The 19,833-nt window shown below is 41.9% G+C and overlaps 1 protein-coding gene across 1 annotated transcript; it reads right to left on the bottom strand.

Moving 5' to 3' along the window:
• Nucleotides 1-676: 676 nt before the first annotated feature.
• On the bottom strand, nt 677-19,799 carry wnt6b (wingless-type MMTV integration site family, member 6b). The gene is made up of 4 exons (XM_070914259.1): nt 19,720-19,799; nt 10,283-10,503; nt 2,322-2,629; nt 677-1,138 (listed from the first exon to the last, which is right to left on the bottom strand). Exons 1-4 carry the CDS (start codon nt 19,797-19,799, stop codon nt 677-679), a joined length of 1,071 nt encoding a protein of 356 aa, XP_070770360.1.
• Nucleotides 19,800-19,833: the final 34 nt, after the last annotated feature.

The raw sequence follows: 19,833 nt of genomic DNA, 5'->3' as shown, positions 1-19,833 counted from the left end.
TAACTGTTCCCACTTTTTTAACAAACGCATTAGCATAATTAGCTAGCCAGCTACAGCTGATAAAAGCTGCCATTGACAGTTGTAACTTAAACTGAACCAAAACTGAAAACTTTTGTCTGAAATCAAGGACCCATTGTTTCAAAGATTACTAAGAATATTGAGTCGCAAATCAAAAGGGGGACAGGGCTTAGCGAGCGGTCAATTAAGGAAATTCCATAATCAAATCAGGTGCACCAGCACAAGCTAAAGCCTGAAACTGTGGTTTTAGATATGAGTCAACATCAAGCTCTGCTGTTGAACTTATATCGGAAGTGACACTAAGAACTGTGCCACACATAGGTCCTCCATGCATAGGTCCTCCTCTTTCGTTGAAATGGAAATTTTTCACATTCTTTGGTCCTTTTTTCATATACAAAACAAAGGAAAAATAGGTAGGTCAGAAAGAAACGTTTCTCTATTTTACTTTTTGTTTCCTTGTGGTTGCACTGAACCTTTGGCCAGCACCTCTTATGTCTGTCAGAATTCCTGGGGAGCAAACAGCCAGAACTGGGACCAAATGCTATTTGAAATGAAGTCCAAACGCTGTCCTTCTCTCACACTCGCCAAACTAAAGCAAAAACCTCAAAAAGTAATTTTAATTAACCAAGTCATATTGGTTGCTCTCAACCTCAGTTCATCAGTGGCAGAGACTAAGCTCTTTTCGGACCGAGCACTTCTTGCACTGGACCACACAGCACCAGTGGAAACGACACAGACAGTTCTCCTCAAACACCACTGTTTCCTCCCGGTAGCCACGCTCGCAGCACAGCAGGTCGCAGCCGCTGATGTCCATGGCTGTGCTGTTGCACATGCGCCCCCGTGTCCCCAGTGAACCAGTTTTCCGATTTGCGAGGCAGAAATCGGGCGACTCGTCGGAGTAGATCAGGTCCTGCTTATCTGGCGGCTTTATGTTCTGGCCGACAGGGATCAGGGTCTTGCCGTCGTTGCCGCCCATCACCTTGGAAGCGCCGTTGAAGCGTTCGAGCAGGCGGTCACCTACCTCACGGAAATGAGGCATCTTTTTCCAGCATGTGCGCAAGGTGCACGAGCCTGACAGTCCGTGGCACTTGCACTCTGTCCGCATGTAGAGCTTCACCGCCTGGGAGGGTAAAGCATGAAGGGGTGGTGGATTTAGGGTGATGGGGGACGGAGGGCAAATGGGTGTAAAAATAGAGAAAGAGAGAAGGTTGATCAAACAGAAAAAAGGGGGACAAAAGGAAACTTAAACGTGTACCCTGAAGTGAAGCAGAACTGCTTTTGACAAATGACAAGTTCTAAAGAAGTAATTTACTATTGTGTTTTCATGATATATCACAGACAAAGCCACTGGCTGGATCACACACACGCACACACACACACACACACACACACTGATAGGTAAGATAAAAGCAGACGCTGTTCAGAAGGAATTTAACTCCCCAACCCCCCTCTCCTTCCATGTTGCCTCTGGCCTTCCTACATCTAACAAGCCTTGACAACAGATCATTCACTTATACTGCACATAATTAACCCATCACACACACACACACACACGCACACACACACACACACACACACACACGTTCAGAAACACACACACACACACATACTTGCAAAACGTGTATACAAGCACACATGAATGCATGCACATAAACAGACATTTGCACGCATCACAGCACGCTTATTTCTCAATGTCTGGGCAGTTCTGTGCAGGTCTCATCTTTTGTTCAAATGGTTTGTTCGCTAATGCTGCAATTGGACGATATCCCAAAATCCTCCTCTCCTCTCTACCTGCTTTTGACCCCAACTAAAGTGAACTTTGTAACTCAGTGTTTCGCTCATGCCTGTGTCAACATTTCTACAAGTGGGTGTAAGAGACGGAGACCAACAAAACTCGGACAGCCAAAAGTAAATGTGATCTGGGAGACTTAACGAGATCTATTATAATTTAACATAATTAACTACTCTCAAAGGTTGCTACTTTATCTCCACTCCTTCGGTAGCATGGCTCGTCCAGGCCATACTTCACTCAGTGCTCATACGAGCAACAAAGAGGAACTTTAAACTTCTACAAGGGCTGTGGAAATGTTAGAAGCTACCTGCCTCGGAGGCTTGAAAACAAAATGTGTGGCACGCTCTTGCTTTTGTCTTTCAGAAACCTGATTCTTGTTAGAATATCAGCTTACGCCGCTACGCAATTATGGCTGGGGGCGACGTCTTTCTCTTTTGCATGTTCGTGGAATGATGGAACATTCCACAGGACAAGCAACACCTTTGCTGCTATCAGAATCAGAATTTCTTACCAGCCGCCCAGCCTCGTTGTTGTGCAGGTCAATGAGCGTCCTGATGTCGCTCTTTCCCCTTCTCCTCTTGGCATCCATAAACTGTTTTGACTTTTCATAACCGAACTCCACATCGTCTCCGCAGCCCCCCCACTCCCACTTGACTCCGTCCCCAGAGGAGGAGGAGGATGAAGACGGCCTTGGAGGTGCTCTGTTCCTGGTCGCTTCACAGCCACACTGCAGGAGGTCTCCCATGCTGCAGGCCTGGGTCACGGCGTGGGTCACACCGGCCGCCGTGATGGCGTAAACAAACGCTGTCTCACGGATGTCTACAGTACAAGGGACAAGCAGAAGAGAGGGGTTGTGGGTTATTGTTTGGTTCCCAAGTTTGATGTGCACACAGGTCACCAAAATACAGGAGCAGAGTCATTTAAGTAACATACTGATATCTGATGACATACACAGAAATATATTATGATTTCACTACAACTTTCATAATCATTCATAATTCAAATGTGAACAGGCACACCATTAAAATTCAAAACAGAGGGTCGGAACTGAGGTAACGATGATCAAAGCAATAGTTCAACATTTAGTTTATTTGCTTTTTTGTCAAGAGTCAGATGAGTAGACCGATACCACTTTTATGTCTGTACGCTAAACATGAAGCTACAGCTAGCATCCAGTTGTCTTAGCTTAGCATAACGACTGAAAACAAGTGGGAAATCAGCCTATACCAGCACCGCTAACGCCAGGACAGAACCAAGCTTGCTGCTTTGGCTTTTTATGCTAGCTAAGCTAGCCAGCTGCTTAGCATATTCCCAAATGTCAAACTATCCTTAAGTACTACAAAATTTAAATAGGGCCATTCAATTGGATGGATAGGTTTTGGAAAATAGAATGAGCAAAAATCCAAGTATGCTAATGCACACCAGCAGACGATCGGGCATTTATTTATTTTTCCTTCTTCATTTCAACACTTTCATAACATTTTCATGATGACGCAGTGACACCACGTGCACATGATAAATAAATGACACCACACCACATTCAGACATCTGTTGATCTTTTCATTGACATGCTCTTTCATGGAGCTCTTTGTATTTGATCATCCCCATGTCCTCCACAAATCAATCACAGGACAACAACTGGGAAAAAAGAGAGAGAGAGAGCACTACAAGTGAAAGAATCTGGTTTCCATCCGTCCACTCATCCAGGCATCTGTCTCTCCATCCGGCCAGTCAATACTGCAGCTACATGGAACAGGATAAAAGCACCTTTCTCTCAATCCTGGTCCATTACTACGATCTCAAGCGTCATTGGATTTGTGGTGCTGAGAGGATGGCTATTTTTCCCCCTCACATGCACATGCTCACACGCTCACACACACCACAGCTGCTGGTTTATTTTGGGTGTAGGGCTTAACACTCCTGGCTAAAGGCATGTCCAACCACAACTGCAAATTGATCGTCTATCCTCGCCAGCGGCTTCAGCATCATTCTCACCCTCGGCTCAACACGTCTTTATCCTCAGTTATTGCAGCTATGGTCATTCACTCGACAAGAAAAGAGCAGTGGAATCTCAGAGACTTACTGGGCAGAAATAAGAGAATGCTTCATTGTAAATGTCTTATTCCTCATTTTTATTTGGGTGCTATTGACAGTGACTTTAAATGAGTCTATTTTGCTTTTGTCACAGTTGTTGAAAGTCTCCAGATCCATTGATGGGAAATCAATTTATTACAGTTGATCCAGAACAAATCTAAAACCTTTCAAACCTTTCAAATCCTTTTAAACCTCTGTGTTTGATTACTATGATTAAATTTAACATTGCCTGAAAGAAAAATAGTAATACAAAGAATAAAGCTGGCAATATTCTTTATTTTCTACTATTATGAGCAAATTCCATAAAAAGACTAAACCCAACAACAAAATGATGCAACTAACAAGTATTGTCTGTGTATCCACAGCCTGATACATCTTATTCCTCTGTGCCATAGAGCTCAGTTTTTGTCCAATAACAATTAAAAACACATAGATGAACCACTCTGTTGTTCCTTCATTAACATGAACACTGCACTGTTGCTATAAATACTCACTAGAGCACAAAATGTCAGTTAATCCGCTGCAGAAAATAGTCCCTAACAAATGCACTATGTACTATGTATAGCTTTTGCTAAAAACTACAGTGCCCAGCTGTATATATATATATATATATATATATATATATATATATATATATATATATATGTATGTATAAACCTGTTTAAAGAGTTATGTCTTCATTAGGCAGATACCTTTCTGAGTTCTGCTCTTTCCACAGGATTTGTTGACAATGGGAGTGTGTAAATTTTGCCTAGAAACAAGCATGCAGTGGGAATAGTTGAGGACATTGATGATTTCAATGGCAGACCTCTGCCTAGATAGATGAGAAACTAGGGACTGATTATATATATGTGTGTATGTGTGTGTGTGTGTTAGGGAGAATGAGAGGGAGAAAAAGAATAGCCACTTAGCGAGCCATTGTATGTGTGTGTGTGTGTGTGTGTGTGTGTGTGTGTGTGTGTGTGGAGACTAAGTAAAGGACTTTTATTCCTAAGAACTGGAAAGCAGCGAGCGTGCAGTCACCACCGTCAACACTGCCAACTCCATATCGCATGATTCAGTGAATGGGATTCATTAGGTATGGTAACACACACACACACACACACACACAGAATGGGTGGCGTGCGACGAGACCTGCACACCCCAGCATGCCGTGATATCAATACCAGCTGTACACCCCAACACCCAGAGATGTCTCCAATGCAGGCCAGTATGCTTACATGTGTGTGAAAAGTTTTGTTTTATGTAGATTTAAAGCATTTATGACATTTCACAAATAGTCAGCTTGTATGTGTGACTTAAAATGTGCATTGTGGTACATGTACAGCATTTCTGCAACTGTGTGTGTACGTGTGTGTGTGTGTGGACTGTATATAATCTTCACAGTTCAGTAAAGACCACACCTTGCCGTTCCTGCTGTTCAGCAGAATAGGGCTGAAATTTTCAGGAGCAGCGACATACTCAAATCAAGATGTGTCATCTCCAAACCATCCCTGGATCTATTTAGAGACACGTGTGTGACACATCAGCACACAACTCATTAGTACAATACGGTGATAGCAACACAAGCTGTGTAAAAACCAGCTGGGAGCCTGTCCAGATGTCCTCGGATGCACTGGTGAAACACTGCATTTAGTACAGGAAATCAGCACGAGCCACATGTCATGGTGATATATGTTTAATAACTGCAAAAAAGGTATTATTTTACCTAATTATCAATGAAATTGTGAGAAAAAAGAAATGTATCAGTGATCTGGAGAAAAATATCATCCAACTAAAAGCAGACAAGCAGAGAGAAAGCCAAACAACAGAGAGGAAGTGGAAATAAAAAAGAACAGAATAGAGAGAATACAGAAAGAAGAGTATTGTTATGCGTAAAAAAAGAGGCTATCAAAAATCTGATGATTTGAGGCACCCTGTTTCATATTTTCCTTGGAGACATGAATTCCAAACAAATTCTCTGCCATGGCGGGTGTCTGGGCCTGTCTACGTCTGCTTCTAATTCCAGAAGGCCCTTCTGCAGGAATTAGCACATATTCTTTTAATACTCTTTTAGGCAACGGTACAAAAGGGGGGGGGGGTCTGAGATGTTAAAGCTAAAAGCAGTTCAATGTAAAATCACCTCACAGTCCAGATACACAGACACAAACACATTTGTTTTCTTATGGGGTGAGGTGTTAATTCTGAGGATCATCTGTTTTTGACACAGCAGGCTGACAAAAGGTACAACAAATGCAAAAAAAATACAAGATAAATGTGCAGTAGAAAAATCATGTAACACACGAAAAGGAGAAGAATAAATAACACTTGTCTAACCTATCAACGAATTGAAATTATAATGACAGCAGACCTTGAACAGGTGTCTACCTACTGAAATAACATGGACATAACAGTTACCTACTGTCTTTTAGGATTTATTTATATTTATATTAGATCTATTTCTATTTAGATCCGGTCTGACTTTCCTCAAGTCGCTTTTGGATCACTTAGATTTGGGAAGGTTTTCAATTGATGCCAAAACATTTGCCTGGGTTTTGTATAAAAGGATACAATATCACATAAATCAAACTTTCAGGGGGAATCACTGCATCATGTCATCTGCCAAACATACAGTCCAGTAGTTGTGCTCACTTACTTGAAATAACAGTTAAATAGACAGGAAAACACAAAGCTGTAAACATGTGTATACCTGTCTCTATACCTGTGTGTCTACCTGTGAAGATCATTAGCGGTAAAATATTTGACACGATTGATGACTGGTTTAATTGCTTCACAACCACTTTACAGCCCAGAGCAAGAGTCCTTGTTTATTCTACAGCAGTACAGCTCTCTCCACACACACACACACACACACACACACATATACTGTGCACAATCTATCACGACTTTCAAAAAAGAGCCGCAACATCCCTTATGTGATTACTAGCATCACTGTATGCTGGCTGGCTTGCAGTCATGACCGCTCCAGGGTCTGTATGCTATTGAAACACAGCGGAGATCAAGAAAAGAGGATAATAACCACCAATTAAAGATGAGGAACCAGAAATTCCACCTTGTTGTGGAGTTGACAGTACGTGAAAGGTTCGTGTCCAGGGGAGGTAGCATTTCAATCCTGACGCAAAATAGGTTGTCACCCTTGTGTCGACATGTTTATGGCAGTGTTTCAGTTATGTTGTGAAATCAACTAAAACCCCTGTTATATGAACGAACACACACATGTTTCCACACCTGTCTCCCTCAGCCTCTCTTTCATTTCTAGTGGCTTCATGCAAAAGTGTTAAAGTCAAAAAGTAGACACATGCCACATGAATGTATATGTGCTTGTTATTTCAGCAGTGATGTATGCATGATCATGTTCATCATCTGAAACATTATAGTGAATGAAATATATACACACACACACACACACACACACACACACACACAGCCCGTTTCTGAGGAAGGTCAGCAAACAAACACGCTACAAGTGCTGCAAGGTTTCTGTTTGAATAGAGGGTGAAGATAGCCCAGTGATATTTTTGTGAAAAGGATGGTTCAGCCAGCTTGGTTGTGCTCCAGACCCAAACACCCTGTGGCTTACACTGTACACTTATAACCCTAACATAACCACACAATGAAATATTCTTTGTCCAGGGATCCAATTTAAAGTTCTACAAAAACAAACCAGGTTGCACATAGACGTCATCATTACCGTCTACTTAGACCAGCACTTTGACTATAAGGTAATCAGATGACCTGTGAGGTTCATTTACTACAATAATACAAACGTATACACGCAGACACATGAAACTCACATTGGGGACTGATGCATCTACTTGTTACAATTTCATCCTAGTTTAATGTGGCAAAGCAGCTTTTCTGCCTATTCAAAAAGCTATTTCATAAATTTGAGATGTGAAAGGAGAACAGCAAAAATTGGGAAAACAATTTCTAAGACCACCTACAATTCCACAAATTACATTTTCAGCAATCTATGACTGTAGTTGGGGAGCTGGGCTTCAACTGGACCCCCCTACAATAAAAACAGCGGTTGAGACTGACACATATTCTTCAGTTAAATTTGGCAGGCCATCTACGAATAGTCCGCTAGGTGTTTCAATTCAATTGCAGTTGTTGCCTCAATACAACTTTAGCAACAAAAGAAGTGAGGCAGACCTCCACCTTTAAAGCCACTATGAGTTGTATTTGAACATTTTCAGTGGTATCAAAAAAAATGGATGAATGGACTGAAAGCTACACAGACTGCACCAGTTTTCACAACAAAAATTACATATACATATGTCATTTGAATAATTTGAGCCCATTATAACATAAAACGCTAAATAGAGGTCAATGAGGTTAAGTAAACTACTCAGAGAGAGTGAGCAATAAATACAAAGGCACTTTTATTTTGACATTTACTGGTCCTAGTTCATGATAAACAGCCATTAAGAGCAGATCCAGGCAATTGAGGACAAAGGCTTCAAAACAGAGGAGCACTTTGGCCTCCCTCATAGACAGGCAGGAATTTATGATTAATTGCTAGTCTGTCTTCTACTGGTAGATTCTTGCCCCCGTTTCCCTCTCTCTTCCTCTCTATCTCAATCTATCTTTGTGTCTTCATTCTCTTTTCTCCCTCTTTCTTTCTCTGTCAGACAATGGCGACATTGGTAGTGTCAAACATTCAAATGAGAAAAGAAAAAAAAAACGTGCATTTCAATCATAGTCTGGTTCAGCTAACAAACTGACATTGCTGTGGCTGTGTGAGCATAAAATCTGTATATTAATGCAGACAGCAACATATGTATAAGCATAATATCAAGTGCTGGCTGTGCAACTGCTCCAGTCCAATATTTATGTACGCTTATGCCAAGACGTAATCACAAGTTTTCCAAAAAGGGACAGTTATGTAGCTTTGATGTAAAAAGTCTTGAAGATTGAAAACAACAATTCAGTATTGACTGTTTTTATGGCAAATGAATATGATTAAAATGTCATGTGCGACTTCCTTGTTATGTTAATGACAGGTGAGCACAAAACTTCAGTATGAACATCTTCCAGCAGTGAGACCCAAAATGGGTTTAATAACATGCTTGACACATTTTTGGTTGAATATTAATATCGGTTGTTCCCTGTTTGTTGACTACACACGGAGATAAAGGTTCTCTGTAGTACCAGTCAACGAAGAAACAGGCAGCTCTCTATGAATCTAATCATACAAGAGAAAAACCAACACAGTAATTGGAGGAGACCCAGCGGTGACCCAACATCAGTTATATTACAGACTTCAAAGAGCTGGAGGAAGATGTTAAGAGATCTTAAGAGAGATGTTAAGAGAAAAGGCAATTTTAGCTGATCATTTCAAGCGTGCCCAATCTGATGAAGAGGAGAGTCAGTCAAGTGTGAATACGTCTGGTCTGAAATACAACAGCTGCCCTTGTCTGTTGGAGTACCATCAGACGGGGATCTGACCTCAAATTGACGTAAGGCCTTCGGCTGCGGTCATGAGGTCATGGGTTCAGATCCTAAGGTACTCACGGCTGAAAAATAGGACATGACAGTATTTTTAATGTGTTTTTTTAAAGCCATGTGAAAGGCTTTTGGAAGGACTGATGGAGAGAGACAAGATGATTATGGGAATTTATATCTCTTCCATCATCTACGTACGTCTAGGTCAAGGGTCATAAACTCATAGAACTGAGACACATACAAGTGCTTTCATTTTTTAAGTGCCTGACCAAATCCAAACAACTTGGTGTGACTTGTTTAATGCAATTTGGTTGATGCCAATGTTTATTTAGTCACTGATGACAAATTACTGATAAAGTCTCTGCCTGTGTTAAAGTGATAATTCAATATTTTGGGAAATAACGTTTATTTACTTGACGAGAGTTAGATGAGAAGATCGATGCCACTGTCATATCTGTCCATTCAATGTAAGGCTACAGAACCAGGAGACAGTTAGCTTAGCTTAGCAAAAAGACTGAAAAAAGGGGGAAACAGCTAGCCTGGCTCTGTCCAAGGGTAAAAGAAAAAAGGCAAAATCTGCCAACAAGCACGAAATAGTCCCACACATAGCCCACCGGAAAACCACAAATTACGGTTCAAACAAGAAATAACAAGTCTAGCTGTTTCCCCGTTTCCAATCTTTATGCTAAGCTAAGCTAATCGGCTGGTGGCTGTAGCTTCATACTTAGCACACAGACATATGTGTGGTATCAATCTTCTCATCTAGCTCTCGGCAAGAAGCAATTAAGTGTATGTCCCAAACTATTGCTTTCAGTACATATAAATGGCACTCCATACTATATACATAGTTGGGGTAAAAGACAGGGGAAAAGAGAAAAACACAACAGTAGTTACTGACAAGCAAAACACATCCATTCCTCCCTCACTCACCCTGCTGCAGTATTTTGCCAAAGTACTTGTTGTGGCTGGTGCAGTTCCATCGGCGGTACCTGAACTGGTACTGGCACTCCCTGACGCCCAGCCTGGCTCCTTTGGCCACCTCACTGACAATCTCTGGCTGAGTCTGGCACAGCTCAGCCTGCTTCCCCGCCAGGCGCTTCGCCTTCCTGCAAATGCTGTTGGGGTCCATCACCAGGGGACTGCCCACCGCCCTAGAAAGAAGTTAAAGAAATGTTGGATAAAGGAAGAGAACAATCTCCCAGTGACACGATCACAATACAAAAGCTCCCACTTTTCTTTTTGGTGAGCAACACCTGTTAACTTAATCACACAGTATGTGTAACAATGTGGCTGCACTCATCAGAAGCCACAAACCAAATGCAAGTTTCTCTCTGCGGCTGCTCAGCCTGCCAACTCTGCCCACCACTCCTCAGCTGTGGCGACAATGTGCTTCTTGAATAGGCACGTGGGAGACAACAGAGCACCGAGTTTCCCAGAGGCATCTCAGCTCTGACGTCAGATTCTGTATTTTGCTTTTGGACTGCACTGAGGAGAACTGTGTGGTCCTCACAAAGTTGGAAGTGAAACAGTTGGAAGTCTCCTAACAGACAGGCCGTTTACAGTTGATCTTAATGCTAAGTTGATTTTGGTAAACCAGAAGGAAGACTTTCTAGATTTCCTGATGATACAGCTTCCCTGGAGATCTTGTAGCAGTTAAGAACTTCACCGCTTAAACCACACATACCCATCGAATCAGCACTACTTTAAAAAATTCCCAGATTAAACCCATCTAAATGAAAAATGTGCATATTATATTGCTAAAAAGAACAAAAAAATTATGTTTAAATGTGTGGCAAAATAAATCAAGCGTACTTTGTGTAGTTCAAATATTTAAAACATTAAAATATATATACATACATCTTGTGTTTGATGAATACGCACCCTGGACCTCGTCAACAGCTTTGACAGATGAGTGTATATAATAAAGATAAATAGTTTACTCTAACTCTTAATGGGAAAGAGGAGCTTGGCTCTACCACTTGGAAGCACTGCCAGCGTCTGTGGCCACTTCAGTGGCATAACAGGAAAGTGGCTTTATGAGATGACTTTATTTCCATTCTTTTCCTCCTCTCTTTGCCTTAGCTGTCCCCCACTCGTCCTCTCTATGCTTGTAACTTTAGGTACATTCAATTCCTTTTCTCAAGTCCCCCCTTTCCTTTGCTCCATCTCTCTCTTGACTCTTCTCCACAGTTGACTTTTCATCTCTGAATCTCAGCAGATGCAATCCATAACTTCAAGTTTTACCATAAAATAGGAGTCAGAAGGGTATGCATGACATAGGGAGGGAGAGAAAACAGAGCGAGAGTGAGCAAAAGACTACCTCATAGGTTTTCATTCAGCCTTGTCCCTGTTAATCGCACCGCCTGATATCATTCATCTGCTTCGAGAGTTTGTTTTAAGAAGCAGAACAAACGCTCTTGCCAGTCCCCTCTCCTGGCGGTCTGATACCGAGCAAGACATTTGCACACACACACATGCATGTACATTCATCCTTGCACGCTCATGCCCTGTGTTTTTGAAAACGTATCTATTTTTATTGTAATAAATGACGGACTGACATGTCAACATGCGATCGAATGAAAACACCATTCATAGGAACTCTGTCAGCCTCTTAGCCAATAACTTCATGGAAAGGGAGATCCAGAGGCAAACTGCCCAAATACTGTTATCCACCAGGAACATATGATAATGACAGACAGCATGGATTACATTTATAGTTTCCCTGTAATCCATTCCAATAATTCAATTTGCCTGAAGATTAGGGGGAGTAAATGTACCTAAACCTACACTATGAGCCATGATATCTGGTGTATCGTGTGAAAACCTGGAAATTATAGTAAAATATAATAAGAAGAATATATGCACAAATGCATTCACAGTCTACACAAACACACACACACACACACACACACACACACACACTGTATCTGTATGCACACTGCAGGGACACCCACTGTTGCATTCCTTCTCTGATTATTGAGAGTGTATTGACAACATTGCTATGGAAACAATGCTGTATTTTCAATACAGGTGTTCTGTGTGTACAATGTGTGCGTGAGTGTACAATGTGTGTGTGTGTTCTTCTCAAGTGTGTGTGTGTGGTAGTCACATGGATAATAAAATCATACAGACACTCTGTATGTGTTAATTAGCAGGTACAGGTACAATACTTAGCAACACACACTCCCTCTCAACAACCACTCATTATCTAACCACTACTATCACAGGCTGTGCGTGTGTGTGTGTGTGTGTGTGAGAGAGAGAGAGAGAGAGAGAGAGAGAGAGAGAGAGAGAGAGAGAGAGAGAGAGAGAGAAAATGAAACTGATATGCACGCATGCAAGTGTATTTCTATACAGTATGTGTAGATTTTTATGGATGTGAGAAAAAGAAATACAATACAAATTTGTATTTGCTTGTATGTTGCCTGTGTGTGTGTGTGTGTGTGTGTGTGTGTGTGTGTGTGTGTGCCAGGGGCAGCACTGGGAAGCCAGCTCTGTCAGCAGCTCACAATAGCCAGCCTGGTTTTTACAATGGGAGGTGTAGAGTTGTAAAACTAGTGAATGTACTGGATGAAGTTTGGATGGAGTCCTGGACGCAAAAGACAGAGACAATTAGGCTTTGACAACAAGAGAAAAGTTTCCTTAGGATTTCTTTTTGCACAAAAGCAAACACAGACTGGTGAAAGAGATAAAGAAAGGTTGCTTCTGGTGGAAGGTCAGTAACTATGGCAGTTTGCACCCACTTTGTTTTTAAAGGTTCTCCCTGAGTGTCAAAAATGGACTGATTGTATATTAAAGAAACATTCATTAAATGTTTTGGAAACAAAACAACAAAAGACTCGTGTCAGAGCAGAGAAAGGAGCAATAGCAGGACTTAAAACCGGCTGGAGGCTAATTACATAGCTGACCGTTGTTCAAGTCAAGTGACAGGCATACAGTTTTACACAATTACAAGTACAGATTGTAAGTACATCAAAATAAAATTGTGAGGCCCTTTTGACACAGTATGATGAAGTCATCCCTTACTAAGGCTGTTTTGATAATCCCCATTGGACTGTCTTAAATATAAATTTAGAAACAGGGCACGATGGGAGGAGAATGGGAATGTAGTCTGAATCGGAAAGTGGAGTGAACTGAGGTGGAAATGCACATAGCCGGCGATATACCCAAAAATGGGGTGTGTTAATTGGATAATGGGATGACTGTAAGGGCCCGGCATTCTTGCCCTTGTTTGGAGATCGGTACATAAAAGTGTGCATCCCTGCGAGGTTGAATAGAATATGGGAATACTTCATTGCAGTGCATGTGGCAGGTGTTTGCACAGCAGAAATGTTTTTAATACACTGATCAGAGCTAGAGTGGCGTACGGGGGTTTATGTGTCTGCACAATGCACAGGGGACATTACTGACGACATCAGAATATGTCAGTCAAACACATCACATGCAGTACTGTAGAAAGACTGTATGCTGCATACTGTATATAACTGTTGGCCTGACTCAAATCCTAATAGAAATACGCCATGTTTGCCTTCTGCAGCCTCAATGAAGATAAAATTAGTGAGTAAACTACTGACTCTACTGCATCAAACAAAGATCCTAGTGATCAAATGGGATGCTTCAAGTTAATGCAAACATACTTTACACACAAAAGCTGTATGCACACAAAGCCCTGCATATACAGTACACACACACATTTATCAAAGCAGACGCATTCGCCACTGTGCAGGCATGCACAGAGATGAAAGCACGCATACACTTGGAGAAGCAACTACAAAGTCAGACAGTAATCAGATCCTCTCCATGAAAAGTGCCACTGTTCCTCTGCCTGTCATTTATGATATAGCTCCTGAGCAGATAACTCAAAACACCAACGAAGACATGTAGTCATTGATATTATCGGGGGCTTTAAGGAAACACTGTCCCGCATGAACAGGTTTTCATGATGATAAAGTCCCAAAACAGAGACAGGGCTTCATGCAGTGAGAGATAAAACAAGACAAAAATACCCAAATCAAAAGCACTGATAGCAGGACTATCAGTGCTGCTGCCACCTGCAGCAACTCAACAGCTGGTCCAATCCTGAACTAAACCTTCACCTTGTGCTTGCTTGTATTGCTCATATTAGTGATGTGTTTTTACATTTGTTTCAAAAAAGGCTTTCATAATGTAGCTGTAAATTGGGAAAAAAAACCCTGGGGTTTCAAATGAAGTTATTAGAAATAGATGCCTTATTGAGTGTTTTCTGGGCCCAGAGGTGGGTCAGAAAGAGATTAAACGTTGGTGCTCAGAGCGACCTCGGGTTTCATTAAGGATCTCACGGCACCATAGATAAAGTGCTGTACTGTACGGGGCTCCTTCTTTTTTTCACTCCGCCCACGAATGAGTGAATTTCATCCCTCCTTAATCCCTCAAGTATGCTGGAGATGAAGACAGTCACGACAAGCACTAGTTTGAGACGCCAGAGTGAGAGAGAAAAAGAAAAAGGGTCAAAGAGAGACAGCTAAAGAGAGGGTGTCTAGAGAAAGAAAAGATGGTGGGGGTTCAGTGTAAGATAATGAGGAGATAGAATGAGATACTAAGATAAAGTAATGATTAAGTGATAAAGCAATGGAGATGAAAATCAAAACACAATTTCAATTTTTTTCGGCTGTCCCAAACAAAGAAGGTGGAAGATCCGATGGGAACAAATTCTGCACCTTGCCAGCGTCCCCATGTGTAACGGTCCGATCACTTTCAAACGTGCCTGATCTTGTTGTTTTTGCTGATGTAAAACAAGGTTAAGAAAATGACATTTTTCTCAATAAAAAAGTTTCAGCTCTCATAATGTAATGCACCCAATTTAAATAGCAGCAATAAAGTGTGACCAAGTGTGACAACATCAAGTAAAACATCCAGTTTGTTTCCAAGTTTGTTAGTTGTTATAACAACTTGGTACAGTGGCACACCCAACAGCACTGACAGTCAAAGGATACAAACTGTGGAGAATGACTGTATTCAGATGAAAAGTAGGGGTCGGAAAGATGCGTGGATGCTTGTGGGGCTCAACAATGGCAATGGATTATGTTAAGTTGATGCCTAGGCCGGTGCACCTAAAGGGCAAGTGTGACTGAGAAGAGTAACATGCATTACATATGGAACTGAGGAAGTCGGATAAAATTACTTTCAACGTTGCAATGTTGCTCATATTAACACTATCTTTCTTTGAGTAATTTGATTTATATTATTTTTAATGTGAAATAATGAGTTACATTAGCAAGCGCCTCTAGTGAGCTGTGGTACGTTAGCTACTGTAACAGAGATGCTCACTGCATCAGGAAATCAAAGCGGCATGACTATTGACTATATGACTATAAAAAGTGATGATTAAGCTACCTACTGCAGGGGATTCCACCTGTAGCTTTGCTTACTGTGAGTAGCATATTCGTGCCGATAATATGACATTTACAGGGTCACATCACAGCCTTTAACACATATGTCTGAGACAGAATTAGGGTTTTTATATGTTGTCATTTTCACTGTCAGTCATTTTTATAACAGACTGCCAGTGGCCACAGATGTTAAAAAATGGTTTTGTGTTCCACAAGTTACGCCATAGAAAGGAAGTAGATACGTTTGTTAAAATTTGAAGCTTCATCTTCAGCTAAGTCTAATCACAGACCTTCAGAATAACACTTGTCCTGTTGTTTGATGGAAATCTTGATTGGTCATCATTTCAGGTATGACAAATGAGAGCATATCAGCAAACTATGATACAAAAAGTTAAATGTAACAGTAACAGTAAAACGAACAATAAGTTAGCTTTCAATGTTTCATTTACATTTCAAGCTGCCAACACCGAAACCGTGAGAACTACTTCGGCCCCTCTTCATCGAATTATAGAGGCATTCTGACATTTCTTGGACCATTTTTACCCTCGGCCCTACATATTTCTGACACTGGAATTAACTTTAAGTATACTATAAGTATGAATGCCCACAAAAACACAAAAATGCATGCATGCACAAAAGCGCAGACACACACATACCCACACACATAAACACATTTAATTCAGTTCTCTACCTGATGCCAAACCCACATCGTCATTTAATCTTTATCTGCACCCATCTCCCTGGTCCTGATTAGACATCCAGCTTTTCAGACCAGGAGTGGGGTGGACAAGATAAGATCTGTTACAAAGAAACTGATGATGATGGTGGTACTGACTGTAGAGTCTGTGTGTGTGTGTGTGTGTGTGTGTGTGTGTGTGTGTCTGTCAAAGAGTTTGTACATCTCTGATTGCATGTTTAACAGATTAACCAGGATCCACTGGTTGGAGGTGTATTTGGACTGACAAATACTGGACATAAACAAGCTGAAACACACACGAATGCAGTGTGTGTGTACACCTGTAGACCTGTGGCACGGTCCAGGCAGGCGGTTGTCCAAACTGGGGCTGTGACACACACACACACACACACACACACACAGAGCAAAGTTGGCCCTGCTAAGCACTGCAGTCAAGCCCAGTATAAGAGAGCAAAGGCATTCCTCACTCCTCTGAGTCCCTGAGCTGTGCTCTCTGCTCTCAGGCCAAATGATTAGAGTGCTCTAATCAGCAGAGGCTCTGAAAGGACAGCTATCTCCCCACATTTCATCTCTCTCACTCTCCGTCTATCACTGCAGCTCTCTCTCCTTTCCTTCAGCGACAAGCTATCTGTGTGATAGGTATTTTCCTTCAAAAGACAAGTACGGCTAAAGACAGAGATAGAGACACCGAAGAGGAGCACGCAGGAGACAGAGAAAGAGAGATGTATGATGGTATGTCCAGCAGCTTTCAACAGAGAGCATCATTGTCCCGGCAGACCGGGGAGCAGCCCACAGGTGGGGCTTCACCCTAGCTGCACCACAGCCGGCCACTGTGTGTGTATGAGTGTGTGAATCTGTGAGCGAGTGTGTCTGTGTGAGTGAGTGTGTAAGTGAGCCAGCGAACAAGTGAGCGAGTGAAAGAAGATGACAACGTATGTCAGTGGGGATAAAAAGGAAGTAGCTGATTTCTTAGTGTTGATTCCCTTAATCCACTGCAGCTTTATTTAAAATAAATGTCCCGAGTCCTGTAGGATTTGCTGCCAGCTGAACACTGACAATGAACATGACTCAGTCAGAGATTTGTTCTCTCTCTCACAAATTCAGCTCTGTACGTTATGATGCATCACTTGTGTTTTATTCCTTGTTACATGTTCTTTCCTGTCTTCCAGTTGATCACGCCACAGATTAGGAACGGTGCTTATGTGAACGTACAAAACAAATGACGCTTTGGTTGGTAATGGTGCAAGGTTTAGAATTTTAATATGCCAGATCTTTCCCAAATAAGCCAAGTGTTTGAATTACTGACCCCTGTAGGGACATAGGTTTTCCCTCTTTCCCTCCACAGCTGGGTCACAGCAGAGTTCAGCCACAGACCAGCAGCCCTCTGGCTAAAAGTAACCTGTCTTTGTCGATACTAAGCCAGCTAAATTTCACATCTTTTTCTCTATGTTATGCCCTCCACATCTGAAAACTGAGCTTTTTCGAAAACTGTCTCCAGTAATTCCATCTGTGCAAAATGTGGTCTGTTCCATTTTATGATGATGGAGAGCATGAGGCGGAAAGAACAGAGGTTTACCCAGCTGAGCCTCAGTAGAGGAACCGGACTGTGTCTGTCCCTCTCCTTAACAGATGTTGGCTATGATGCACCCCCCCCCCCCCCCCAAACAAAAAAAAAAGGCCAGCATTAGCCATTTGACACTGTTCAGGCGTTAACTGTGGATGTAAATCTTTATGAAAGCATCTTGAAAGCATGAGTATGGATGCACGTCGTTTATACATGTGAACTGGATTTTCACTCTTTTCTATACTCACTGTTATTCACTGCACTCACTAGCCCAAGCATTCATCCTGCTGGTCCATCCGTTAACCCCACATTTAAAACAGGAGGAATCAGTAATTTAACAAAGGATACGGGGAGCTACTTTTCTTCCATTCCATATCCAATAAATTCTGTAGATACTGACGGAAACTATTACACTTTTCCTAACAGTGGTCATTCTCAGCAATTCTAATAAATCCCCTCAGGTTACCTGCGTTTACCTCCCATCTATAGTGATCGCATGTGAAGTGACAGGATGATATAAAAGTTGGTTAAGGAAGACGCGTCCTCTAAAGCAGCCAGACCATCTGCCAGTCATACAAGGACATTCAGTAGACTTACACAGCCTCTGTGACACCACAGCCCACATTGACCTTGACTGGGCTGTGAATGAACAGTGGGAGGATTCGCTGGAGGAAAAAAAAATCACAAAGCTTCACATTCAAACACTACCGCTCTGCAGAAGTGTGTGTGTGTGTGTGTGTGTGTGTGTGTGTGCCTGCGTAAAAGAGAGGGAAAGAGAGAGTCAAAGAAAGACAGAAATATTGGATGTTGTCTAATGAAACACTGCACACAAGACGACGAAAGCACTACACAGACAGACAGACAGACAGACAGAGACCCACGTGGATAGAAAATATGTTATCAGCAGATCTGCAGGGGCTGTCTGTCTGCCTGTCTGTCTGTCTGTCTGTCTGTCCGACTGTCACACACCTAGCAGAGCTGAGCCTATGTGGATTGTTTTATGATGACATATCCACTGCGCCTAGAGGGCCACCTGACATTCCTGACTCTGAACCCCCACTTCACACACGCACACTCACACACACACACACACTCACACACACACACACACACACGCACACACACACACACACACACCACCTCCACCAATCTCCCTGTCCTCTCTCTCCATGTATTCCTGCAGGCAGTGAACAACAGACACCTCTCTCACCACCCTGTTTCTCTTGTCTCTGTGTCCTTCACCCTGAGGACCCATATTTCCCAGTCTCATTAAGACCTACTTTGACTTTTTTCATTATCTTTAGGTTATTTAGAGACTCATCATCATCTTTGTTTAATTTAATATTATAGAAAAACATTAAAAGAACAAAATGAATAATTTGTCTTTTTCTGGAAACACTATTAAATACATATATTTCTTACAGCTGATTTGGTCCATATTTATGGATTCTGTATATATTGCGTTAGCTCGTTTTTCTGCTGTTGCAGCCTTGATTATGATGATCATGTTTGTCTTTGGACCAGACTTTAACAGAGACGCAGACTGCTCCCGGGCTATCCTGAGTATTTAGGTGAAAAGCCGGTAAGCTAATGCTGAGTGATGGTGCTGTGGATAAATATAGACAACATGGTTACGCCCCATGTTTGTGCACATAAATCAAATAAACCAAAGTCAGGGGATCATTTAAATCCCAGGTTGACACGAACGTGAAACACGTGGTAAATACAGAGCACTTACCACCAGAGTCCGATGATATTGACCGGACAGAGCAGGATAAAGAACAGGGCCAGTTGGATCCGGGAGAGACGAACCGTCATGGTGAACGCAGCAAATCCTCAAGGAGATTCCCCA

The sequence above is a fragment of the Enoplosus armatus genome, chromosome 11 (assembly GCF_043641665.1).
Source record: "Enoplosus armatus isolate fEnoArm2 chromosome 11, fEnoArm2.hap1, whole genome shotgun sequence".
NCBI lineage: Eukaryota > Metazoa > Chordata > Actinopteri > Centrarchiformes > Enoplosidae > Enoplosus > Enoplosus armatus.
Note: the sequence above shows the minus strand (reverse complement) of the source record. Positions and strands in the feature narration are given on the sequence as shown.